Genomic DNA, 27,514 nt, shown 5'->3' with positions numbered 1-27,514 from the left:
AAAATCACCAGGTGTGAGAAGAGTTTGCATTATTGTAATTAAATCATGAGGTACAAGTAAGTGAGTTGCAAAAGTAGCACTTAAAAAGCTCTTAAAATAATTACTATGCATCCCAAACTCCTTAATTGCCTTGCACAAATCCTTAATATCAGAATAAGGAAAGGGCATCCAGCCAGGGTTGGCTCCCGTGCTAGTACGAGAGAGCGTAGTAGCAGCTGGAGGTACTTCCAGGTAACCATGGGTTTCAGGATTTAAGGAGGTAGTCACATGACTGTGGGAACCTGGGGCAGGACGATGGGAAGCAGGGGCGGGGAGTGGAGGGGCAGGGGCGGGGAGTGGAGGCGGGGACGTGGCCGGAGGAGGGGAGGGGTTGGGAGCGGGGTTGTGGGAGGCAGGGTCATGGGTGGGAACAGAGGGAGGGGTGAAACACGATGCTTTGGGGGCGGGGACAGGTTCCAACACAGGAGTGGGAGGGGATGGGGACAAGAAGGGATTTGTGGGAGGTGTAGTTTGGGGATGAAGAAACATAGCATCCGCCATTATTGGAGACAAACAAACTCGGAGAAAAGGGGTTGGGGGGAGGGGGTTTTTCCTGGCCTGCGAGCACACGGCAGTGGCTGTTCCTGGGAACAAAGAGATCAGGGGAGAAGGGGTTTTTCTGCGTGCTTAAAACATGAGGGCTACAAACTGGGGACAAAGGAATGGAGAAAAGGGGTCGGAAAGGTCCTGGGACTGGCTCTGGATTCCAATCCAAGGCAGGGTGCTGAGGAAACATGGGTGAGGCAGGAGGACGATGGCCCTCCTGAGCTGAAAAGCAGTCTAATCAAGCTGTGTTTTCCAGCGTAGGGGAAGAGGGGTCAGGGACACAGGGGTTGGAAGAGGGTGTAAGGGGATTAAAAGAGGGTTTCTGCGGTGGCTTTTCATGTACTGCTTTTTTCTGCAGCAAAGTATAACTTAGTAACAGGAGAGGAAAAAATTTTGAAACTGTTTAATCTCCTGCACACCTAAGAGAGGAGAGTTTTCTCCCCACCTTGTCCCAAAATTCAGAAGATCTCATATCCTCGGAGGATAGATGAGGAAAATACTGAAAAAGCCATCATACAAAAGATTGAACTAGATATTTTAGGGTATTTATGCCCAGTACAAGAAAGGTAGCTTTGAACTTGGTAGTATATTTCTCTATGGTGTAAAGAAACCTCAGATCCCATAACAAATGCAGCACCACAAACCTCAGCCCCAAATCTCAAAAAAGAGGAAAAAAAAAAAAAGAAAGTTTGCACCAGCTCAAGACAGGAGCCCCTAAAACAGCAGGGAAATACTCACCAGAATTCTGGATTTACCACAGGAAAGCAGGTCTGGAGAAAAAAATAAGCAAAGAGGGTCTTCTACATTCCAGCCGTTCCCTCGCCACGTGGTGTGGGGGAGGGTACAGGCTGAGGCTCTGGGCTCGCTGTTACGCAAGAAGTAACAGCTCGATACAGAGAGCTGGCATGGCAGGACATGCAGAGCTAACTCCAGCAGACACAGAGCTGCCGGGACACCCTAAAAGTCTCTCAGAACTGGGGCTCAGAGAGAGCACGTTGGGCGCCAGATGTGGAGATACTTACAGCTTTTTACTGGCTAGGCTCGTAGTTCAATGCCTTAGAAAGCCTCGGGCAGCCTAGAGAGGTAGCACGGGCAGTCCAGCATTTCAGTAGCTCTAAGAGCAGCAATAGTAGCTGCAAAGCTGATACCACCAGCAGAAGCAAAGAGGGAGAAATACAGCTTTTGGTTGCCAATTCCTGCAATTAGAAGCTTTCAAATAGAAACAGAGACAAGATGTTCACAGAAAGGGTGCAAGCCAAAGAGGCCGGGCCCCCTCTTGGTCCTTCCTTTTATTGGGAGAGGGGAAAGGGGAGGACTGGGGGCGTACCCGGGGTGACCGGCCAATGAGACACTGCTAAAGAGTTTGAGTTACATTTGGTTTTGCCTGCGCTTGGAACAAAGGGCTTCAGAGCACATGACAGAGGCAAGTGTCTTGGGGAAGGGGAAGGGAAGCTCGGAACAGGCAGCAACAATTAATAGGGTTGCATTCTGGAGATTGCAGAGATTGAAAATTATGTCCCATCAGGAGCCTTCCTCCTAATCTTCCTCATCCTTCTCCATGCCTCTGGAAAGGAGAGTGCTGCTGGGCCTGCTTGTAAAGCAGTATACGAACTCCTGCCTCACTAGCAGTGTCTCTGGATCCCAAAGCACTTTGTGCTCTTGCTCTCTCTCTCTGCTTCTATATTTGGAGAACTGTACTTATTCTGTTAGTGTAAGGGGTTTCTTTATTTTTTTTCCTCTTCTGTGTTTTTTTTTTCTCCTTAAAACTGTAGATCTTGTAATGGTTCTGAAGACTATAGGTATTGTCACTGGGGACCATGTCTAGAAAATATCTATTCATTTAAACTCAAGAAAACTGATGGTGCGGGAAGACAGAAAACTATAACTTAATTGTTGCATGACTTTGTATTAAAGTGCTGTGTGAAATAGCAGTAGAAATTCAAGCTGAGCAGTTAAACTACTTAATATTCTCCCTTAAAATATTGGCAGTGTAGTTCTGTAAGAGTAGTCTGACTGTCAGAACTCCATTGCAGAGATATTTTAGGTAAAGATTGCAAAGGAAAAATTGTCTCTAGAGGGTATCAAGGAACTAGGGGAACTAACAAGAAAGCCTGGTTATGGGTTGTTTTTGGGCCTTTCTAAACTTATTTTGCTAACAGGCATGCATAACAGTATTTCTTCCTTTGTTACATTGTGCTGTATAGGCTTCATTCCTCTTTTTTCTGCTTGTGTTGCAAGTGCGGCTAAGTTGGATTTCCTTGCTGTAGAATGGAGAGAAATTAATATTTTTAGACCATTGCCTGCTTATTTCTTGTTCCAGATGCAGCATAGCTTAATTTACTGCATGTAAGGGCTGTTGCAGGAATGTTAATATCTAGACTTCTTTCAGAAATGTCTCATTACACTGTCATTTCAAGGTTCTTTGTTCATAGACTAAAACCTGACACTAAGCTGGTCTTTTTGTTTGCTTCTGATAAATATTTTTGGTGACTAGATGTGGAAAATAGCTGTATATCTTAAAATTAATTGTCTAGTTCTAAAGACAGGAGAACTCCTCTCTTGACTTCCTGACAAGAATTTTCGAACAGAGCAAAATTCAGGAAAAAAATATAAGTTTTTGCTACCATGATTTCTTAGTATTTTCACTATAGATAGTATCCATTCTAGAATTCAACCTAAGATAATTTAGTTGCTCTTAAGTCATTAAAAGCTAATGGTTAACTCCCTCCAATCTTGTAATTAAAACAAATTTAAGGTAAATGTTTATTCAGAGATACCTTTGTCCACTTACTTGCACAGTTTAGAGGAATGATCACTTAGGTACCTAGAAAAATTCTGAAGATACCTATATCCCTGGAATAAGGCACTAAACTGAAGTGAAAGGCATGAAGATAAAGCTGAGTACTTGATAATACACTTTTTGTTACCTCATTTGATTCCCAGAACTCTCGCTTGATTCCTGCTATGAAAATGAGCTTTTCAAGGTTGTGTGGAAGAACAAAAAAGGAAAACCTTAGTGACATAGACCATCATTCAGCTATTGGAGTAACTTTCACAGTCAGCAATATGTTATTGCCGTGAATATTTCCTGCAGTGCTTCAGCTGGTTGCCTACCTGCTGAACTTGAGCAGCATACGATAGCAGAATATGGAGGCATTGGAGAACAGGCATTTAAAACAAGCCCAGAGAACTGCTGAAGTGAGAGGAAATCGACTGTCTATTTTTTTTCCTTTTTTAAAAAAAAACAGTTTAACACTGCCCTGTACATAACCTACAGGTAACTTCATTAATCTTTAGTATAAGAAGCTCTATGTTCACTGTCATTATACCAAAAATTTAAGAGTTTTGTTGGGATTTTTCTTTGTTCTACTATATAAGCCTTAATTTTCAGTACTGGGCTGATTTGTCCTCAGTTTGCAACTCTGCCATCTTCCATGCTGTTGATGTTGCTAAATTTGTGAGACTAATGTCTGTGCTGTCCTACAGCTAAATTAAATCTGTGCTGTGGAAAAAACTCTTTACTCTTCTAAAGTTTACTAAGATCCTTCATGAGTCCCTTATGAATGGGAAGTTCAGACAAAAGAGAAATGAGTTTAGGTAAACTTTCTCATTGCTCTTCATGTTTGTTCAATTGCAAGAGCTTTATTTCCCAAGGTATGGTAATCCTAACTCTTGGGATTTCATGTGATGACAATACATTTTAAGTGCTGTCAGTGGTTGTCTTACAGTGTATGAAACTCCCCTACCTCTTTCCCTTCCTTCTCTGGAAGGTACCATGTATGGGCTTCCTGAGTATTTGGTGGAGACTGACACATATAGAGTCATCCATTTTTTCCCCAGACAGACTGTTTTATAGGATTACATACCTGTGAGTCGCAGACTTGTTATGGTTGGAGAAGACCTGTAAGATCACCAAGTCCAACAGTCAGCCTAGGACCACCATGATGGTCACCACTAAAACATGTTCTCAAGGACCATATCCAAATGTTTTTTTAGTGCTTCCAGGGATGATGACTCCACCACTTCTCTGGGCACCCTGCTTGATAACCCTTACCACAGACAAATTTTTCTTAGTACATACTCTAAATCTCCCCTGCTGCAAATTGAGGCAATTTCCTCTTATCACGTCACTTTTTACCTAGGAGAAGATGATGACCCCCACCTGGCTACAACCTCCTTTGAGATAGTCGTAGACAGTGATAAGGTCTCCCCTCAGGCTCTTTTTTTCTTCAGGCTATATCCCCCCAGCTGCCTCAGCCACTCCTTATATAACTTGTGCTCCAGTCCCTTCACCAGCTCTGTTACCCATCTGAAGATGCCATCCACCCTAGTGGATGTGCCAAAATGTTACCAAAAGGAATTGATTTCAGAAGTATTTGAAGTTATGAGCTTTCCTGACTTGCCTCCTATGTAATATAAAACTTCTATTAATTGATGCAAATAATCATAAATGAACAGTTTTTCTGCTAATGAAAGTCCATAATTGCTGATTTAAGTAGATTCTGTCTGCTCATAGGCATCAAATTTAGCCTGGTTTGTATAAAACTATATTCTTTGCATCTAGCTGTATTCATACATGTTTTGCATATACTTCTTAGCCCACAGTAAAATGTTGCAAGGTTGTTGTTTGGGTTTTTTTATTTGGTGTTCTTTTCTTTTCAAAAGTGTGGGGTGTTAAGGTATGCAAATAGAGAGCAAGTTTTCCCTCTGTTGTCCAAATAGCCCACAGATTTTCACTAGTCTCATAGATATGACACTAATATTTCAAAGAAAATAGATTTCTGGTAATCATGAAATTATTTTCTACTGACTTCCTGTACCTTATGTCTCTTTAAGTACTGTGCAATATCCTACTTCAAGCTGAAAAAAATCGGTTAAAACTTCAGGTCCTTGAAAATGTAATGGACAGTATATAATTATGTTTCTGGCTAAGGTAAATGTAGGTAAATGTAAGGTAAATGTATTTTTTACTTAACCTTACAGGTTTAATCTAAGTTTATAGATAATTTTTCTCCCCTCAAATCCTGAAAAATGGCAGGTATTACTTGAGATGGTATGCTAATTCCTAAATGCTTAAAAATCTAATACTAAAAGCTGATTCTTAAATGGAAACAAAGCAGCTTAGAAAAAAGCTAGAAGGCACTGCCTGTGTCGTGTTACATAGCTACAGAACACAGTCAGTAAAGCTTGTATTTTGAACTTCATAGGTAAATAGGCAGGTATGTGTATTAACTGATAACTGTATACACAAAACTTACCAAGCTTTTTAGCAGCAGCTTCCTAAACATTTGCTGACTTCGAATAAACCTGGTTGAAATCCAAAACGTAACAGCAAGGAGAGGTAGAACCATTGTTGGTATAGGAAAGATTTTGATTTGGTTACTTGATTGTAACTTCCATTTTTTTATTATCTCAAAGCTTGTTTTGAGATATGAAAGTTGTTATTATGTATCTATATTGTATGTGAAAGTTGTATGTGAGACAAAAAGCAAAATCTGAAGTCACATTCATTGCACAAGTCCACTGAGTATGTTTGTTCTACTTTATAATTTTAACTTCAAGATGGTATTGGCAGTTCCTTCCTGTCCAGTAAAAGGTTACATTTCAAACAGTTTCCATACAATGGAAGCCAGTGTTATGCAATACTTCCCCCAAATGTGTACAATTTTTATCAGACCTCAGAGCATTTTTATGAATATGGAAAAATCTGTGGTTTTCTGTTGCTTTGAACTGTGTGCAGAGCTTGTTGACTTGGACTCCTTAAACAACACTGATGCTTGGATGCTGTAATTTATGAATTAGTTTTAACTAGAGCTGCACTTTTAATCACTCTCCTTGTTTCTTTTCAGGGATCTCTTCTCAGGCTGCTTAGAGTAACAAAACTTGCTACAGCTTCAGAAACAAGCTAGGGGAGAATATTTTTAAGACTAGCGGGACACCGGGAAAAAGCTGTGGGAGTAGTTTGGTGACATTTGGAAAAAGCAAAAAGGTCTTTGTCCTATCCTAAATATGAGGATAATCAGCAAATGCCTGAAATACCTGAAATACTAACATACTGCCTGAAATGTGCGGTGTTTGTGTTGTCTGACCTGGGGAAAAATTTCCTTGGATAACAGCTTTTATGGAAGTTCAGAATTCACTATATGCAAAATGACCACCTGCACAACATGTGTGATGCCTACTGCCAGGGTTTGCAGTCCTCAGGACTGCTGGATACTCTGTGCTGAGCATGCAGTCATGTGGCAGGGTCTCCTGTGCCCGGGGCTGTAATGGCATGAGGATAGCACACTTTTTGTCCAGTCTCCACCGCTCCAACCAACTTGGAGTGTGGGTGCACTCCCATTTTGAGCACAGGGATATTGTCCTGTTTCTGGATGCATGTGGCATCATCTTTCTCTGAAACTCTTTGTATGAAGCCTGATGGATGAAATCTTGCTCTGCAAATCTTTCTTGCAACAAGAAAATATCTCCAAGGCATGTTGTGTTGGACTTGTTTTGAAAACAGTATTGTATGTGGACTCTGTGTGCATCAAAGCCAGGAAGTTTGAAAAATGCACTGGAGCTTGGAAGATCCATATTGGAGAAATAGATATTGACATGAATCTCATGGAATTTTCACTATCAACACTGAGCTGAGTAAGAAGACCACATCACATGTGCTTATTCATCCCCTTTTTGTCATAATGGTTGGGGAAAATACCTCTGCTGAGAAATTTTAAACTTCCAGGTGGCAGGCAGTGCCTGTAGTGGTTCCTTTTTTAAAAAAACTCAGTTACTCCATGGGCCACAGTCCACTCAGTGTTAGGCTGTTTCTGTGTCTGCTGTCTGCTTCTGCTTGGGCAGCTCTTTGCTCCAGGCCTTGCTTGAGAGTTATTGCCCTTGTCTCTTTTTTCTTCATCTGCAGTCCTGGCCTGGTCTTGTGTCCATACAGGGAAGTTCCTGACCTCATCCTACATAGTGCAGCAACTTCTCTGCTGAAACATTGTCAATTTAACCTGGTATGGAGGAGGAAGGGAGGGTTGCATCTAGTTTTTAGTATGTTTTTTAGCGTCATTAACACTCCATAAGGGTAGGCAAGTAGGACATCAAGTAATGTTGTAGAAGTTCATACTTTCTTTTCAGTGGACTTATTGTTTTCAGAGTAACTAAGACAATGGAATCCCAGCCTTAAGAAATTGCAGGTTTTATGGTATTCATGATAATTTTAGAGTTATGGTAAGCAATAGTGTGAGGGAAGAAATAAGCAAAAAGAGGTCTTCACCACTGGTGCTGTAGAAGTACCAGACACATTAAAGAATATATACCTTTTTAAAAAAAGAAGCACATATTAATTATGGATTAGCAAGGAAACTTCTTTCTAACCTTCTATAATAACTTAAGCTTCTTTCATGCAAGCTTTAATTAGTGTAACATGTTTCCTATATTGAGCAGTCTGCATTTCTTTTTTAAAGTTGTGTTAAGATGTCCTAATGGAAAGAGTTGTTGGAAACTATTCATTCAACTCTTAGTAAACAGGTTTATGTCCTAAGCTTAGCATAGGACTGATCACGTATCAATGAATTAATTTCTATATTGATTATGGAAAAGTCTGTTATGACTCTGCCTGCTAAAATGATAGTTCTTTTGCTTCTTTAGTCATCACGTTGCTTCTCAGGTTCAGGAGGACTTGGCACTTACTTCTTGTTAGTCTTTGACCATTGTAAGATTGCAGCCTAAGGCAATTAAGAACAGCAGGATATGAGCCTTAATGTTTTGCCATGCCTGAGCGGACATTTCTAATAGTCAAACTGTGTTACTATGGCATTCTTGTTAGTTTGTTTTCTTTTTGTCCAGCATCAGTATATTTCTGGAAAAATGAATTACTTTTCTTTGTAATTAGTGAGGAGTTCTTATCTTAGTTCCTGTTAATGTCTTTAATGAGTACTAAATAGCTTCTGGTAATGAAAGAACAAGAAGAGAGAGATGAAAGGGGAAGAGAAGAGAGGGAAGAGTAAGAAACTGATAGGGTGGTTTATTTTTTTTACAGGATTCTTTACAGCTGTTTTTTTTTTACAAGATTTTTACAGGATTCTTTAAAGCTATTCTTCCTTTCTCAACTCTGTATGGGCAAAAATAGGGGGATGGTGCTATGCAGGGCCAACAGTTGTACTTAATGATCCTTGAGGATCCCTTCCAACTCAGCTTATTCTGTGATCCTGTGAAAAATAGGGGACTTATTTTTTATATATAGAAATATATATTATAATTAAAAAAAATAGTAATTTTTTGACCATTTAAGAAGGCAAAGAGGAAGCTATCCTCCTATTTAACTACTATTCCGGTAAATAATATTATTTCAGCTGAATCGATTGAAACTTCCAGGCTGGGAGGGAATCATGTCCTTGTGTGGACAATGGAAGAGCAAATCTTATAGGTAAAGATGAATTGGCTGAAGTTACAAATATTTCTATATGTTTTATATATTACCTGTTGCTTGTTTACAGATGTTTTAGGAAATATAAAATTTAAGTAGCTCTGTATAGTATGTTGCTACAGAAAAGTACAGATGATGTAATTGTACAGAAGCTTTGAAGGACTTCAGTAATGCATCAGTGGCTGATTCTATAACACATTTAATCCTATAGACATATGGTGCATAACTTCCATTAGTTTGCAGAAATAATCTTTATAAATGTTCATTGTCAAGTGTCAAAACAGTGGTCTAATTCTAGAGGCATCTGAAGTTTAGTGTCTTTGTCAGAAAAAAAATCCTAATTTTTTTCTCAGTAATCTGGCAAAATCATGATTTATCCAACTCATTTAACAAAGGGAGCTATGCTTTTCCCACAGAGTGAAGACAGCTTGTCATTCAGTATAGCTGTACTTAAAACATGCAAAGAAAAGACTGTAACTGTAGTTTTATCAGAAGTGATTAAAGAAGTGTAAGTAAGCTTCATTTACGCTGTTCCATACCTAACTGCACTGTCTATGCCAGACCCACAATGTGCCCTGCAAGGTGCTCTGGTTTGTCTTGAGCAGCACTGCTGAGAAATCAGCAGGAACACGCAGGCCACCTCATTGAACAAATTGAGGATATTTAGGTGGGGCTATGGAAGATTTTTGTGCTGACAGTGCTGGAGAACAACATTTCAGGGCTGAACAGTTGGCTTTTACTGACACTTGCTTTAGTCGTATAGTACTCACCTACTTTTTACATATTAAAATCCTAACCTGTGGTGTGTTGAAAGTCCCAGTTATGTGATATACTGTACTGGGAGTGAACTGAGCATTAGTGCTGGTCAAATGTATATTCATTAACCATGCATCTGCATCTTGGATTCAGTTCTTCTTTGGTCTTTAATTAATGTGGTCAGAACCTTTATAGTTTCCTTTCAATGTCAATATTAATCAAAACAATTGTCAGGCTTCTAAGATTTTTTCCATATTTTTTGCATGGTCTCTTTAATTTTCCAGGGGTTAAAAAGCTGGTGCATTATGTTAATATGCACCCTATATATTAACATACGCTTATCTGGGAGGTACATTTAAAAATATATCTAATATTGAAGACAACTAAAGTTAAAGTGTGATTGAAGAAGTAATTGTAGATATTCAAAAGAGCAGAAATAATTAGTTTGTTCTGTTAGACAAAAGGTCTATAAAAGCCAGTCACCTTTGCATAACATTCGTGTGCAAGAGATTTGGATCAGAAAATTAGCTATGCAACCTCCTAAAGCTTGGTGATTTACAAGGAGAAGATGAATTGATGCTGAGGGTACATATCTGTGGAGAACTTCCATGTGCATTGATCCCCTTTGCCTGCCTTCCTTCTTCTTCATCTTTCATTGAAACTCTGTTTTGCTGTCTCTGATTTTTCTGCATACTTTCTGTCATTTCGTCCAGTGTAGGAGAACACCACCTCTGTTGTCTGGTGAACTTCAAGGAATCTTGACTCCCACCTGAGTAATACAATTCTACTACTGAAAGCTGCTCTTCCTGCCAAGCAATAGAGATATTTCAGAGAGTTCACATGTACCCCTTTGTAATGAGGCCAAGTTAAACCCCTTTGACTACAACTAACCAAATTCTGTGGGGTTTTTTACACTTCCTTTTATTTGGGGAAAAAATGTATTAAAAACATACCTCTGAAAAGAAAGTGAGGGCAGGTCAAAAGGTGTATTTTTTTCACACCCTGAAAATGGGAGTCAAAATACCTAGAAAGTTAAATTCAACCTAAAGTCCCAGTATTTTGTATCTTTGGAATTTGATGGCAGCACTCCTTAAAGAGTACAGCAATCAACATGTCATTAAAATGTAGCCAAATTTAAACTGACAGCTTCAGTATCATAGAATAGTTTGAATTGGAAGGGACCTTAAAGATAATCTAATTCCAACACTCCTGCATGGGTAGGGACACTTTCCACTAGACGAGGTTGCTCAATGCCCAGTCCAGCCTGGCCCTGAACACTTCCAGGGGTGGAACAGCCATATCATCTCTGGGCAACATGTTCCAGTGTCTCACCATCCTCACAGTAAAGAACTTCCTCCTGTTATCTTACCTAAACCTGCCCTCTTTCAATCTGAAGCCATCTCCCCTTGTCCTATCACTGCATGTCCTGGTAAAAAAGTCCCTCTACTAGCTCTCTTGTAGGTCCCCTTTAGGTACTGAGAGGCTGCTCTAAGGTCTCCCAGGAGCCGTCTCCAGGCTGAACAATTCCAACTTTCTCAGCCTTTCCTCATAGGAGAGGTTCTCCATCCATCTGATTATCTTGGTGACTTCCTCTGGACTCGCTCCAACATCTCCATGTCCTTCCCGTGCTGGGACCCCAGAGCTGGATGCAGCACTGCAGGTGGGGTCTCAGCAGAGCAGAGCAGAGGGGCAGAATCCCCTCCCTGGCCCTGCTGGCCGCGCTGCTTTGGATGCAGCCCAGGACACGTTTGGCTCTCTGGGCTCTGAGTGCCCATGGCTGGGTCATGTCCAGCCTCTCACCCACCAGCACCCCCAAATCCTTCTGGGCAGGGCTGCTCTGATCTGTCCATCCCCCAGCCTGTGTTGATACCAGGGTTGCTCTGATCCAGGTGCAGCACCTTGCACTTGACAGTGTTAAACCTCATGAGATTCCCATGGGCCCACTTCTTGAGTTTGTCCAGGTCCCTCTGGATGGCATCCCATCCCTCAAGTGCGCCAGCTGCGCTACTCAGCTTGGTGTCAAGTGCAAACTTGCTGAGGGTGCAATCAGTCCCATTCTCTATGTTGTCGATGAACATAATAAAACTGATGTCCATTGGGACTCTGAGCCATTGATCACTGCCCTCTAGATGCAGCTGTCCAACCAGTTCCTTATCCACAAAACTGTCCATCCAATGAATCTATCTCTTCCAATTTAGAGAGAAGTATGTTGTAGGGGACTGTGTCAAAGGCTTTACAGAAGTGCAGATAACTGACAACCACAGCCTATCCCTTGTCCACTGATACAGTCACTCCATTGTAGAAGGCCATCTTATCATCTTCTTAGTGATATTAAAATGTTTTTAGATTTCTGTGCAATGCTGTATGTCCTGGTAGTGTTCATGGGGAAAAACAGTTGTAAATTCTAAATTATAATAAGGGGTTTTTTTTGCCTCATATAGTTTTATTTGCTAAGCAATTTACAATTTAAAATTTATTTTATACATTATTTAATGTTGGCATAAATACATTCAGGTGTAAAGCTCCAAAGAATGAGGGATTCACAACACATGTTCCTGGCCTTAGTTAATGTTAGTTTTAGAGTAATTGCATTGAATCAGCCGGTTCAGATCCAGATTATGGCCTAAAATTGATGAAAATAATCAGAATGTTAGAAGATTTTGGAGAAGAAGTGGACTTGAAGTCATGCACATTCTACAGTGTGTGGTGTAATGAGATGAAGTTACACAGGTATTAATGCCATTTAGTTTAAATGGATAGATGGGCAGTGAAGAGCAGGGGAGATGATGGGTTGGGGCTGAATCTGTATTAGAGATGTCTCTATTTATCTGACTCCACAACTGGGTGCTGATATTTGCCTTAGAAGGCTTGCATTTTGCTTGTACATATGTATTAACAAACTTACCTGCTCTACACAGCAACACATGCAGAAGTCATCAGGCAAGGTTTATCATGCAGAGTTACTTGTGTACATCCTGATGGGCATAACTGGCAGATAGCTTGTGTGCAGTGATAGTATGGACAAATTAGATTCATGACTTCTTCTCTCTATCCTTCAGGGAACAACCCATCTTCAGCACCCGAGCTCATGTCTTCCAGATTGACCCAAACACTAAGAAGAACTGGGTTCCCACCAGCAAGCATGCTGTTACTGTGTCCTACTTCTATGACAGCACAAGAAATGTCTACAGGATAATCAGTTTGGATGGCTCAAAGGTAAATTTTATTTCAGAAAACCTGGTTGTGTGAAACATTTTTGTTATTACTTTCTGGTTTGATGTTCTTCGTATTTCTTCTCATATATTTGTATCATTAACTGACCAACAGATTACTGATGTGTTAAAATGGTAACGTTGCCTCATTATATGTTCTAAGTGTTTATTTGTAAATTCTGTTTTCCATGCAGTTGTATTGACATCAATAACCATTGCTGAATTGAAGTGATGACCTGTTCCTTGGTTAATGCTGTGAGAAGGCTAAAAACACCAATATTTGTACAAAAAGTACAAATAGGGTTCCAATAACATTTTCATTTCTGTACTCAGTCATTTATCAATATAATTAGCTTCAGCATTATGAAGGACATCTGTTCAGTGGCCATAATCCTTTAGTAAATCCTTTGTTGTGTAATCTTCCAACTTTTGCTGTAGAGAATGCGAGGATTGCCTCCTAATAAAGCCTGCCTAATAAATGGTAAGCTTTTATGAAGACTCAGTTTTGTTTTCGTGGGGGTTTTTTATGGTTGGTTGGTTTGGTTTGGTTTGGTTTTTTTTCTCTGTTTTAACTAGAAAGGATATTGTGCTGAGCTGCTGCTGTTGTAAGACGTGTTATCTAAGAAATTAGTTCGATGTGCAGAAAATCTTTGACTGTTTCTACCCAAGTAGCTATAATAACAGTAACTTTACAAACAGTGTAGCAGAAAATTCTGCGCTAAGGGCATTGAAGATATACGGACTGTAATCAAAAGTTATGATCCTTTCCAGAGACTTTCATTTGAAGCTTTTGGAGATGCATCAGTTAACAATGATTGGAACTGTTAAAAGCATGGCAGAGAGTGTTTTATGACTACTTATTGAAAGCTGAAAATTATTACCCTGCATTTTTAAAAATATCTCGAGTATTGCTATTTTAAATGTAAAAGGAGAATTTCTATCACAAAGAAGTATATGGAAATTGATCTCATAGTCAAAAATCCCTGCTTCAAGTGGCTGAGACGTATCAGAGCCTACCAGAATTTTTCCAGCTTTAGCTCTTACTTTGCTTTTTTCCTTCTCAGCCTTCCTTCAAATGATCCCATTAGTTCTGTCAAATAATTAAAATACCTTTTGAGTCAGTATTTGTGAATAAAGACACTGGGATTGGGACTAGATGATGTATGAAATCAAGACTACCAGTTATAAAATGTAGTGCTTTAACTGATCTGGAGTATATACAAAATCCTTATTCTGATATCCACTGGGCTTCCTCTGCCTTCATCCCGATGCTGCATCTCCTGCTGAGTGCCTGCTGAATTAAATTGTCAAGTAGTTGTTAATCTATTTAGTTGTTCTTTTGTCTACTGCAGCATTCCCTTTACATTCAGTACTATTCGCAAAGTATATTGATAATACAGTTTATCACTTTTATTTACTCTGTGGGTGCTGCAATCCTAGTAATGTTTTCATCCAAGTCTTAGATGAAGGCCTAGAATCCCAGTCATCGTTAAGAGAGTCCCATTCTTTCAAAGATTCACAACACTGCTCTGAAACATACACAGGTGAATAGTAGAGGGACACATGGAAGAATTTAAAGTGTGTTTCCAGCATAACTCCCAGAGAGTTCTTTTATTTTTACTTAAAACCCTGTATTTTTTTAGCATGTCTGTACATATGCAATATGGTATGTACAAAGAGTTAAATGTAAATATAAAGCATTTTTAAGTTTGAGTGCACCCAGAGAGTGTCTCTGATGTATGGCATATAGCTGGGTGTCAGTAATACTACTGACAATATATATGTTGCCAAAAACACTTGTCGAACTCTACTGGTGTTGAAGCTGTCATGCTCTTCCCTTAGAGGGAATAGAACCAGACAGATTTTATTGTATACCTGGGTGCTGGCAGGGTTTACAGCACCGTTTGGATTTGTATGGTGGAGAGAAGGATGTGCATGTGACTGCTCAGTTCTCAGGTGCTGAGATTTAACCAAGACAGGTGCTACAGACTCAACTTCTGCTTCCTTTTAATGCATTCTGTGTCATGTTTTCTGAAGCTGCAATCTCCTCTTGAAATACCTCGCACCAGATATGATGGATGTCCCTCTATTTGGAGTACAAAAAATGTTTAAGGACCATAAGTTGTTCAGTGTACAGGCTACATATTTTATAGTCATGTGCAATATTTGGAGCCGTGTTGCCCATGTCAAAGAAATCTTGATGCAAGTAATTTGATAGAACTTGAATCTGGTTTCTCTGACCTTTTGAGTAAATATCTTTTATGCGACCTTTTCCTTCTACCAGTCCCAAAATAAAGAGAAAGCCTGAAAAATAAGATTTCTTATGTAGTATGGCATGACAACATTGAGCAGTTGTTGCTAAGGCTTTCAGTTCTTATTAATTATATGCTGATTTCAGAGTTCCTTGGAAAAATGTGTTTCAGTGCTTCTTTCTCCTGGGTGATGGAACAAAGCTTCCATTATTTCTCCAGGAACAGTGCAGACAGATGTTAGGATTATTCCAAGTCCCACTGTCTTTTCTGATTAGTCTCTGGCCATCTCTGAGAAAAGGAAGGAGATCAAGTGTGGTGTGGTTCTTGCTGTACTAATTAAGTCTCTGATTTTTTTCACAGACACAAGGTAGGAAAAAAATCTTAAAATTTTATATTCATCTAAAACAAGAGAAGACTCTGGGAAAGAGTGGTTTTCCAGTCTGCAGGTTCCATGAACCTTGTATATGTTATTACTCAGTCTTGTCTCCCATCAGTGTTACTGCAGTAGATGATCTTTTTATTTTAATCCCTGTCTCAGTTTGAAGTGACAATCTTTTAAATGCTTGATAAAGGTTTTAGGTAAGACCTGTAAGCACAAGCGTTCAGCGCTTTTCCTTTGAAGAAGTTAAACAATTCTGTATCTTAAATTATTTTTCCCATTAATTTCAGCACAAGATAAAATCATATTTGACCACTACTATATATCTTGCAGCTGTTGGGGTAAAACAAACAGCTCAGACACATGCCCTATTTTCTCATATATAAACTAATATGAAAGGAAAACATAAAAGCTATTTTATAATTCCAAAAAAGCCTGAAGATAACTAAGTCAGTTTTCTTCAAAAGCTAAATGTCTGCCTGTCAGATTGACTCTGTTCTGTTTTTAAGATCTTCTTGTTCATTTCTAGAAACAACATTCTTAAAAGTTGATGAAATATTTGACATTTGCTATACTTATAACTGCAATGAAATCTGGACTAGAGGAGAGCGGTTAAAGCAGTACCTATTTGAATGAGACAGGCTTAATTATAAATTTTGATTTTGAAAATAAATGGGGTTTTTTTTAAGGTAAAGATATGAAGGTTTGCTATCTAGTTCTTTCCAGAGATAGCTGACGCTGACTGTATTTGTAAGATGCTCTAGCATTATACTTTTAAAGGCACAGTTTTGCATGTGAGAGATCTAGAATACCAAGGCTTTTAATACAGAGAAGATGGAAAGCCTTGATTTCCTTGTAAAATTGGTAAATTTAATGAAAGAGCTTTTTTTTTTTAATAACTGGGATCTGAATGTAGTCTTCCCAATCTTTGCACTAATGCTGTCTACTGAAGTGAAGCCTCTTTATTTTTCTCTATTGGAAGAACTCTTTCTCAACACAATTATTTTTAAAAAGTTTTTTTCCTACCTTTCTCTCTTGCAAGAAAGCAATTTGACAGTTGCTATAACCCAGCCCAAATGCAGACTGCTGTCAAAAGAGCTGTCCCATTCTGGACCAGGCACCAGGTTCTCTGTGCTGCAGCCAGTCATGTCGACAGTGGACTCCCATGTTTTTCCACTGGGTTAAGCTGCAACTAGCTATGTTGCTGTCACTGCAGGAAATGGCAGCTTTGAAGGCTTTAAACCTGCATTTTTCTTTGAGGTCTTAACTCTCTGGCATCGGAGTCTTCTTCTGAATTGAGGAAGTCATGTCCATGACATAATACTCATGCTCTCAAATATGTGATGCAAGTTGCGATTAATCAAGCAATGGATGGGCCTGAGCTTAAGCAGACTAGACAACACAGCTAGAGCTCGAGTTGCGTGGAAGAATCTGTTCTACACACTCCCCAGGATATTTAATTTCAAACATATTACTGTTGACAGCTTCCACAAGAAGTGAGATTGGGCATTAAATAAACTTGCACAGCTCTGTTCTGGGCTTCCGCCTGCTTATTTCAAAAGTGGGCTTCCAAGCACTAACAGTGGGAAAGAAGACAAGAAACATAAAAGTGAAAAAGAGTTCCAGAGCACCTCCTTTCTGAGAAGACCTGTCTCACATTATCTCTTTTGTCCTCTGTGGTATAGACAGCTGTTTTCTAGGTGGTGACTTGGAGGCGATAGTGCACATAGAAGTCTGATAGCTTTTTCTGGGCTCTGAACCTTATGCCTAAAGAAAGGAGAATAATGTTTCATTTACCAGTGACTTCACTGAGCAGCTTCTGTATGAAAATCTGAGGGATGTATTTTGAACAATTAATGCTTGAGATGGTTCTCCATTCTCTGGTCACACAACAAATCCTGTCTTTGATCTGATGAGGCTTGTTAGCTCAAATGTAAGTTTTCAGGCATTCCAGAATTTTAAAGGAGTTGCCTACAATGGTAGGCAAAATTTGTATTTAGACGCAAAGATTATTAGAGAGAATTGGCTATGTCCAGGTTTGCTCATCTTAATTAATGTGAGTATAGTGAAGCTGCCAAAGTCACCGAGAAAGGGTTTTGTTAAATTTATCTGTGCTGTAGTATTTTTGCTTGTCTTTCTACATGTTGCAATACAATGTATTCTTCTGAACTTTCTTGCAATACTCCTCTCCACCGCTCCATCTGAGAATCACCATATGAACATAAGGTGCTGTTTGTGAGCTCAGCTGGCCCCTCAGCTTTAATTTTCTCAGGCTTCCCATTTAGAATTCATAGGAAATGTTAATTTGGTGGTAGCTGTGCTGCAGTGGTACCCAAATCTCTCAGCAAAAGCAAAGGGTGCAAAGTAAACTTTTAAAAATGACTTTTTTTTATATCAATCCAGAAGTCCATATCACTCAAGTAGTATAGACTGATTTTGACTTCTAGAGGATCTTGGTCTTATGAGAGCATTACTTGGCCTCTGTGATGTTAAAGTTTCTCAGTCATCATCCTGAGAAATAATTTTATGTTCTTCACATCTGTACAGTTAGTGCTTCACATACATACTCTTTAACATGATGGAAATACTGTTGAAATCCATGGTGAAACTTCCGTTTGCTTTTAGTAGAACCAGCATATCACCTAATAATTGCATTTTGTGTTTTGTATTATCAGAAGTTATGTGCTAGAGGATGATGTTCTTGCATCCTGTAGATGCAAGAACAAGAACTAGAGAAGAAATTTATAACAAGAGTAGCTCCACTTCTGTAGCTGGTGTATGACCCTGCCATTGTATGCCTTGCTTGTATGTGTGTAAAGGAAAGAGACTCTTGTAGAACAGAAATTTAAAAAGAAAATGTGCTCCTTTGTTTTATTGAGTGTTTTTCGGTGAGAATCTCATATGCAAAGGGGGTGGGGGGAGAGCAGCAGTGGAGATCACCAGACAACTTTAGAGCCATTGCTTTAGGGGACAAAGAAATACAAATGTGAGACAAAAAAGGTCTTTGATAGTCCTTATATGTCGATACTTTAAAGAACTTAAAAGATTGCTTGCAATCGCAAATTGATGCCTATTCCCCTCCCCAGCTTTTCCTCCTTTTACAGAATGTATGCAAAAATATGCCTTTGCAATTTTAGCTGGGATTGAATTAGAAAACTGTTTCCTAGTTCCCAGTGTGTGTCTCATTTGGTTAATTCAGATAATTGCCTACAATATTGGCATTTTCAATTATGAGTTGTCTTTAAGAAAAATCAAGACCACAAAACTAATTTTTTACAATTACTACCTTTTTCAGGCAATAATAAACAGCACCATCACCCCCAACATGACATTTACTAAAACATCTCAGAAGTTTGGCCAGTGGGCAGACAGCAGGGCAAATACAGTCTATGGCTTGGGATTTTCATCTGAACATCACCTTTCAAAAGTAAGTATGACCAGTGGCAGCTATTCAGCTGGTAAAGCTACTTAAGTGTATTTTATTCCTGCTCGCTATATCTTGACTCAGTACCCACTACTGTTGTTATTTAAAAATAATTTACGAAAAAATGTTCTGTGTAATGGAAATGTCCTTATAATGGAAAAACTTAAGACTAAGTGTGATATCCGCAAATTTTCTTTTAACTGATGGAGAAAGGGAGAGAGATTAAAGTGTATTACACTTTATGTTGTTAGTACTTTCTAATTACAGATTTGTTAGGTTTTTCTTTTTTTAAAAATTGTCCCTCCATTACAGTTTTCATGATAGAATTTAAAGAAGTAAATGATTGGTGTTTCTTGTGTATTTAGATCGCCTTGGAGAAAACTGCTGGTAGTCTTCAGATGCATTTTTGTCTTTTAAGCTGCATTTACTTTCACTTCTCTACTATGTAGTGCATCAAATTACTGTTATTTCAAAGTTTGCAGCCTTGAAGTAAAGCTAGTGGGAAATATATTCAGTGTAAAAGAAAAATACATTTTCCATTGGAATGCAAAAGTGAAATGTTTGCTAAAGCCGTATGTACCATACATAAGTTTCTTTTCTAGTCTACTTCTGCAGGAAGGAAATAGACCTCATTCCAAGGAAAGCAGTAATCCCTGTTTCTCAAACTGATGGCATAGCTCCTTGGAGCATCCTTTCTATGTTACTTGTTTTTGCTACTGCCCTGGTATATGAGTCCAGGAACCTGGACAAGTGTGATTTTTCCTCAGATGAGGAATTTCAGTTCAGTTTAAGAACTTGTGTTTATATTAAGCAGAAAATTTTCATATTTTAAATAGAGAAAAGATTTGGGCACCCAAGTGGAATAAGACGAATACATAGTACGTCTTTAAGTAAGGAATAATGGTGGCTAGGTATTTGAAGGAAGAGTAATTGTAACAGCTCTTTTGAGAAAGTACTTGTCACTATCCAAGGATAAGCATGGCCTGCCAAAGAAACATTAAAATGAGACCTAGTACAGCTACTTTATTTGGGCAAGTGTCACACTTGTAAGATTTCTTTCTTTCATAATCAGTTGGTTTTCCTTTCCACAAAGCAGCACAAACACAGGAAATTCTGAATGATTCTGGTATTGCGTGTGCAGTTGCACACCTATCCTTTCTTCAGTGAACTTGGAAACCTCATCAGTTAATTTGGTGTGTATGTCCTAGAAGCACTTGCTTACCAACATGGTAATAACTTCTCTTAATGTTTCAATGGCTTTAGCACAAATGCTAATCTAGTTTACTTCTCTCATAGACTAGCTTGGTTTTTTTATTCACAGATGCTTCTTTGAAGGCTAAGCATCCTGCTGTAGTCATGCACACTCTGTTTGCCTGACTTTAAACACTAGGTTATCCTTGCCACTGAAAATATGTTGGTTTCTTTTAATCTTCTTTGTCCTCAACTCTTCTCTTGCCCTCCCTCTGTCATCTTAATTACAGTTCTTTCAATCCCATTCTTTTCACTGCCCTCAAGCAGATGTCTAGGACTTTTAAATATGCCTTTGACATAAAGCTCTATATTGCTGTTGAAAAATTAGTCTGAAAGGCTACAGTAGACATTTTTTCATAATTTTTTTTTTGCTGAGCAGCTATTCAGATTTCTGTTTTCTGGAGAATAAGCAAATTCATTAAGAAAAATACAGAGTCACAGACCTTTTCTGAAGATTATGGTGAATCTATGTGCCCTTTTCAGCACACTGTTCCTGTCGTATTATATCTTAATTATTAAACGGATACTCGTGTGAGTTGCAACTGCCAATTGTTGCTACTAAAATTCCTAAAGATAAAACTTTTAGTATTATTTAAAAAAATGATAAACGTATTGATGGGGAAAGAAATTTTTTCTTTAGACTAGAAGCTGTTCAGCCACTGGAGCTGGTAGATATGTTTGTTTGGGAATCAGAAGAGCTGAATTAGATATGCCCTGTAACTTTAGAGAAATCATGTCTATATTCTCTTTGTTTTATCTCTCCTTCAGATTACTTGCTCTTGCTTCTGTGCATCATAACCAGGTTTACCAGAGCACTCTGATACAGCTAGCACTTTAGGATTTTAAATGTTTTAAGTTCCAGGGAGCAAAAGGCAGCCTGCAACCACATAAAAAAAGTTGGTCTAGTCTGTGACCGATTTCTGCAGTTTAATGATGCAAATAATCAGAGCAGATAAACTGTTTATTCTCACATCATTGTCTGCATATATTATAGTACGTTTGACTTTTGTACTGTTTAGTTTTTGTTCACATGTCCTTGTCCTTCTGAACTAATTGCTAGGGTAGAGTGCAACAATGGCAACCTCTTTTCTGAATTATTATTGTGACTAGGAATTAGTGGAGTGAGACTGTCTGATGGAAAAGTAATGTCACTCTAATGAACTTCACATACAAACAGCATAGAGGAAAATTAATTAAACATTTATTTCTCTTCTAGGCCTTAATATGTTAGACCACAAATTCACTTCAAGACTGCTCCATCAGATGTTGGTGATACTTGAAAGATAACTATGTTGGAGAATATTCACAGGACCATGATTTTTTAGCATGGTCTTGCTGCTGCAGTTGGAGAAATAGAATGTCCCCTCACTTTCAGGAAAAACTGAGACTAATTTCTCATTCAAAATATGTCTATGCTTTTAATTGTATCCTGATGTATGAGAAGAAATACTCCTTTTAGGGTTTGCTGTCTTACCCTCTTGAGTTAGTTGACCTGATTCATTCCATAAAACTTAAATGGGAAATGCCACCATGGATGCTGGAAGCAGCCTTTTGTAGTCTCCATGCACAATTTTTCATCTTTTCCTTAAAAACTTGATCTTCCAGAGAACTTCTCCTTCCATAGCATGAGACCTCATCTTTGTTATTCAGGATTTTTTTTCAAGAGATAGTTATCATCCGTCATCTGACTATCTCAAGGAATTCTAGGTAATTTGTGAAAATCTCCACTAAATTGGCCTTGTTGGCTCACTCTTAGAATGCTGTCTGTTGATCTGTCTATTATATTTTTTTTAACCATTTCTGTGGCTGTGATACAGAAGATCATATTTACTGCCTTTGTGTTCAGCCATTTATTCCAAACCTCAGCATCATATTTGCTGTTTAACAATCCTCTAGTCCTAAAGCTGATTTAAGTGATAGGTTACCCATGAGATTTTGAGGTTTAGGCACAAGTCTTAAAAAAGTATCATCTGGTTCTGGTGATCTGTTGCCAATTTCATAATCTGAGACTTTTTTTTTGATGCTGGATTAAACTTTCAGGAAAAATAAACTTTCAAGTAATGTGAAATACAGGATACAGGTGGAGAAAAATTAATTTTCCTCAAATACTAGTAGCCTGCTAGGGGAAGGTTTATAGACTGTAAGATTTTTTTAGGTCTTGCATAGTAAGTGAAGTTCTGATTGAAAATAATTGGTGAGGTTGTGCCACGCAAAATGTAGCCTTTGTACCATCTAAATACATTGAGTGCAAAACAATTTCTTCATATGCTGCTGCCAAAGAGATTTAGAAGCTCTGATATTTTTGCAGAATCATTTCACTCTTAAGCTGATCATAATAAGATAATGTTCTGTATAAAAGCAGTAGGACACAAAACCAAATGTGTGGCTAGTTTAGCAATTAGTGTAGTGGAAAGATGAGAACTGTGAAAGCATTTTTTTTTTCTAGCCAGAGAAACCAGGCCGTATTTATAGTGGTTTGGTCCAAAATAGTCATTACTGTTTACCTTCTGTGAGATAAGAATTAGGAGAAAGCAAAGCAGGCACAAAACTTGAAAGAATATAAAGAAGTTTATTAACAGACCTAAAAGAAGGGGAAAAAAAAAATTAAAATCATACCACACCTTCAGAACACTTCTCCTGCCCCTCACCTTCCTCCCTACTCCCCCTGACAATGTAAAAGACAACCCTGTGATGTTCAATCTTACCACTTCCATAATAACCTTGTTCAGTTCATTTGGGAAGAGGAATCTCTCTTGCTCATTCTATGGAGACCATCTCCACAAGAAATTCTCGCATGGCTTCAAGTATCACAATGAGCCAGCCGCCCAAGTTGGTTCTCTGCTTGCATCATGTGAGAGTCCCTTCCCACGACTTGCAGCTCTTCCCACAACTGCTTTCGAGGGTCCAATCTTGAGCTACTGGGGTACCATTTTAAGGTTGAGCTGTTCAGGAACGAAAGTTCTCTTCACCCATCTCTGGGAGCATTTTCATCTCTAAGAACAGAGGCCCTCCCCCTGTCCCTGGGAGCAAAGGGTCCTCCTCATCTTCATCTCTAGGACTATCTCTGTGAGCATCTCTAGGAACTGAGGTCTTCTCCTTCCGATTTGGAGCAAGAGTCCTCATCGCTTCCATCTCTCCCTGTTCAAACTTCTCATCAAATTACAGCTGCTTCAGCATTTGCTTATTCCAGTGCAGGTGCTTTTGCTCACAAGTACAGTTTGAACGCTCCACCCCCCATGCTTTCATGAAATTACAACAATGATATATCATAGTCTATCACCCCCATAGCTTTACAACAGATTTTCAGCTTTAAGCATCTCCTCTTTCTCCTCCCTCAGGTTTTCAGCTCTCACAGCACTAAAAGGGTTAATCTCACCCGGGCGTGGCAGCTGGAATTTCTCTTATCACTGTTGGTCACATGATCTTTGCTGGGCAGCGGGGCAGCTTCAGCTGAATCTTTGTCCGCACTGGAGGGGGGAGGGGCTGCTCTGTCTGCACATAGCAGGGCTGGGGGGGCTGCAGGTGGAACAGGGCCCATCGGCTCCAGGATGGCTGTGGCCTGGCCCAGCCCGAGCAGGGCCTGGCCTGGGCCCGCCAGGCCCCGTAAGGGCCCCGCAGCCACCTGTCCCAGCACTGGAAATGAGACAGACCTCCCCCTGGCTTTGTCCATTCTTGAATGTGGACCACAGAGGCAGTCAAAACTTTAAGTGGCTTAAAAAATTGTCCATATTCAAACTGGCCAGCTGATAGGTTCTGTCAGGCCATAGGGGAGCTGTAAGCACCTCTTTGCAAGAGCATCACCTCCGGGACTATGCTTGCTAACCCATGACACTATTCTTAACAAATTGATTTAATCTCTCAAATTTAAGGGGGCATATATTTCTAAATTGCTGGTTTAGCTATTTTCTGGAAGAGGTACATGTAGCATAGAAATAAAGCCTCATATGGCAGTTCCATGTGCAATTTCTTGATTTAGTGTTCAGTATATGCAGTTCTAGTTCAATGAATTTGTTCTTTAACTTGATTGATGTCAATGACCGTTCTAGACATGAACACAGTATTTCCACTGTTACTTTTCTGATTAGCTGTTGAAATTATAAATGCAGTTAAAATTTGGGAAGAAACCAGTATTCAAGGATTCCGTTTCAGTCATGAAAGAGCAAAGTACACTGAAAGCTCTCCAGGCTCATGGTGACCGCATTAGGCTTCAGAAGCAGATTGTTTGTTGTTTGAGGAGGGTAAAACCTGAATCTGAAAGCAAGTGTGCGAGGCAGTTTGCCCCTATTATTAGCCATCTCTGAGGTGAGTTTTTTAAAACTACCAGCAACAGATCATGCTTCATTGCATTGTCATTTTCCTGACATATAAAGAGTGTGTATTATGCCTGAAAGGTATGTCACTCTGTAAGTCATTTAAATGAGTGTCTAATAAGGAGAAAAATTTTAAAAAATTACTGGCAGAATTTGACTTTGTGAAATGCAAAGTACAGCGTTCTGTTCTGCATGTAATGAATTATTTCACGCCTACTCTTACTCTCTTTTCTTTTTTTTATTCTTTAAACATATGTACCTTCAGTTTGCTGAAAAATTTCAGGAATTCAAAGAAGCTGCACGAATAGCAAAGGAAAAATCCCATGAAAAGATGGAGCTAACAAGTACACCCTCTCAAGTGAGTCTTACTGCCTGATTCAAGCATCATATTTCATATCTGTGCTACTTACTGTATTGTTTCTTACATACATATGTATTAAAAATTAACAAGGCATTTCTCACTTACTGTGAATCCTCTCGTTGGTCAGCAAGAAGTGTCAAGAAATCTTAAAAAGACATTTAATATATACTGCAAAAGAGTCAAAGGGACTTGCTTTAAAATAAAATTGGGTGCTTTTTAAATTCCTTTTCCTTTATTTCAGCTTTCCCAAGAAAATGAGTAAACATGGTTATATAAGTGAACTATACTAAACACTTTTTGTACTTTTTCCTATTGTATCCGCAGGACTTCTGGTGGTGCACTGTAAATAACTTTCATAGAACGATCAGTGCACCAAAAATAAAGGTTGAAACAGCAAACTATTTTTACTTATTTCCTACTGTGTAGTTTTCTCTTGTGAAATGTGTTGAAGGAAGATGATAGATTCACAAGCTGATTCTGGAGTTTTATTACAGTTAGCCGTGATGTACAGGAAGAGTTTATTAAAGGTATCTCAAAATATGAACTGGGTTAATCTAGGCCTAATCGGAGAATAAATTACTATATTCACATTTACATTAGTTGTGTCTAAAATGAATTACAGATACCTTGAATTTGCTTTGAAAAAAGAAATACCTTGGGGCTTTTTTGCCCCATCTCTCTTGTATTCCCACTGCCCAAGGTTTTTGACACAGTTAGCTGTTTGTTTTGTTTTAAGCAGTAGGGAAGACAAAGGTAATTCCTTCTCTTGGAGAATGCAACAGCTTTAGAACTACAGCAGGGATTCCTGAACTGAGTAGACTTAATGTAGCTGTATCTTTTTTCTGAGAAGTCTTTTTTCATTGAATCAGTGTATCTTTTCAGTGCTTTGCACTGTAAGAGGCTCCTGCTCTTTGATGGAGTAAGGATGGCAGGCAGTTTGCAGCATGCTGTACAAATAGTTTTATTGCTACCAGAAAGCTACATCTGGTGTCCTACCAAGAGAAGTCAGTGGAAATCAGAACATACACAATGAATAAGCCTCATGTTGTTTTCCCAGTAGGCATTTTGCCCAAATGTTAGGCTGGCTTTAGCTGTTAATGGGAAACTGCTTGCTCCACTGAAATGGAAAAAAAAATAAGGCAGGGGGTTTTATGAGTTTGACTGTCTCTAAATTTCTGATAAATTCCACAGAGACAATGGAAGTACGTATTTCAATATTATACACTTGTCAGTTATATGCACTTGACTTTAGAAACAGTGAAGTGCTTCACCCAGGCCTCTAGTTACCTAATGTTATAGGCAAAAAAACTGCTGTGCTTCTCTTTTGACACGTTGATTAATATTTTGGACTCAGAAGTTAAATCTGACACTGTCAAATGGAGTGACTTATTACCTGGTTTGGACATAAATTTGAGCTATTCACTCAGAGACAAGATGCTTTTGTCTAGCAGCTCATCAGGGTTAAAGCTTTATCTTAAACTGTGTGAGCTATTAATATTGTTCATTTTCCTGCACAGAGTTCTTTTTACAGTTGAAACCTAATATTTTATACTGTAGGCAGTTACAGAAATGTTACTGAGTGATTCTGTAATGCCTGTTGAGGGCTGCAATTTCATTATGGCACACCTAAGAATAATTTCCTATTCAGGCCTTACTTTTCTTCTCTTGGCTTTTCACTGTGTTGATAAGCTGGCGTATTATTCTGACTAATACAGTTAGTGCAAGTGCTGACACATGAGCATAGTAGTCTTCACTTACTAGTTCCCTAGAGAGAAAGGAATCAAATCAAGGACTTCAGAGTTTAGAACAGATAAGAAGCTATGACATCATGGCAAATTCCAGCACTTCTGTGGCACTGGGCTCATTCACATGGGTTTATGACTGGGAGTACGATGAGTGCTTGGTGCTAGGGAGGGAAGGTGGGACCATGAAGACATTTGAAAGAGCACCTGCTCTCATTTTCATCATCTACCAAAAAGTGGCTGCAATGCAAACAATTCAGTAGTTGTCTTTTTCAATCATTTTATAGCTCTCTTTTCCCTTTTGCATAGAGAGCCATTGCAGAGGGGGAGAGTAAAAGAGGAAGGAGATATTTTTAGTGGTCAGTCAAGGCGTTGCAGAAACCCGGCTTTTTTAATGGAGCTTTGACAGGAAGGACATTGGGAGGTATATGAACTCTGTAATGGTAACTCAGTTTTCTAAAAGGATCAGTCCCTCTGCAGTGTTGGACTTTCAGATATGTTTTGGCATTAAATTAATAATAAGTAGGAAAATACAGCCCATCAAAACTGGAAAATACATCGAACTTAAATAGAATGTTTTATTTCTCTTGGTACAGCTTTAAAAAATGTCCTGATTATTTACCAGTTAATTCAAGTACTGGATATGGTACATTTTCCATCCTCTCTACTACACAATTCTAAAAGAGTAAAAGTACTTTTTTCTGCCTCCGTATGCCCTTACAGGTTGAATCTTTATGAGATATTTCTAAAACTAATGTAACAAAACACTGCACAAGACATTTGCTGTTCAGTATTGTTTGATGCAAGCCTGCAAATACAACTGGTACAT

At 38.9% G+C, this 27,514-nt stretch overlaps 1 protein-coding gene across 1 annotated transcript in view; it reads left to right on the top strand.

The window, feature by feature from the left end:
* The window catches only part of HOMER1 (homer scaffold protein 1), a gene marked incomplete at both ends in the record, with an annotated part of 81,595 nt that overhangs the window by 6,084 nt on the left and 47,997 nt on the right, over positions 1–27,514 (top strand). Inside the window, 3 exons of the mRNA XM_082301689.1 lie at positions 12,785–12,970; positions 18,893–19,024; positions 24,848–24,940. Of these exons, the coding sequence (XP_082157815.1) occupies positions 12,785–12,970; positions 18,893–19,024; positions 24,848–24,940 (411 nt within the window). The remainder of the gene's footprint in view (positions 1–12,784; positions 12,971–18,892; positions 19,025–24,847; positions 24,941–27,514) is intronic.

The sequence above is a fragment of the Coloeus monedula genome, assembly GCF_965178545.1.
Source record: "Coloeus monedula genome assembly, chromosome: Z".
NCBI classification, from domain to species: Eukaryota; Metazoa; Chordata; class Aves; order Passeriformes; family Corvidae; genus Coloeus; species Coloeus monedula.
Note: the sequence above shows the minus strand (reverse complement) of the source record. Positions and strands in the feature narration are given on the sequence as shown.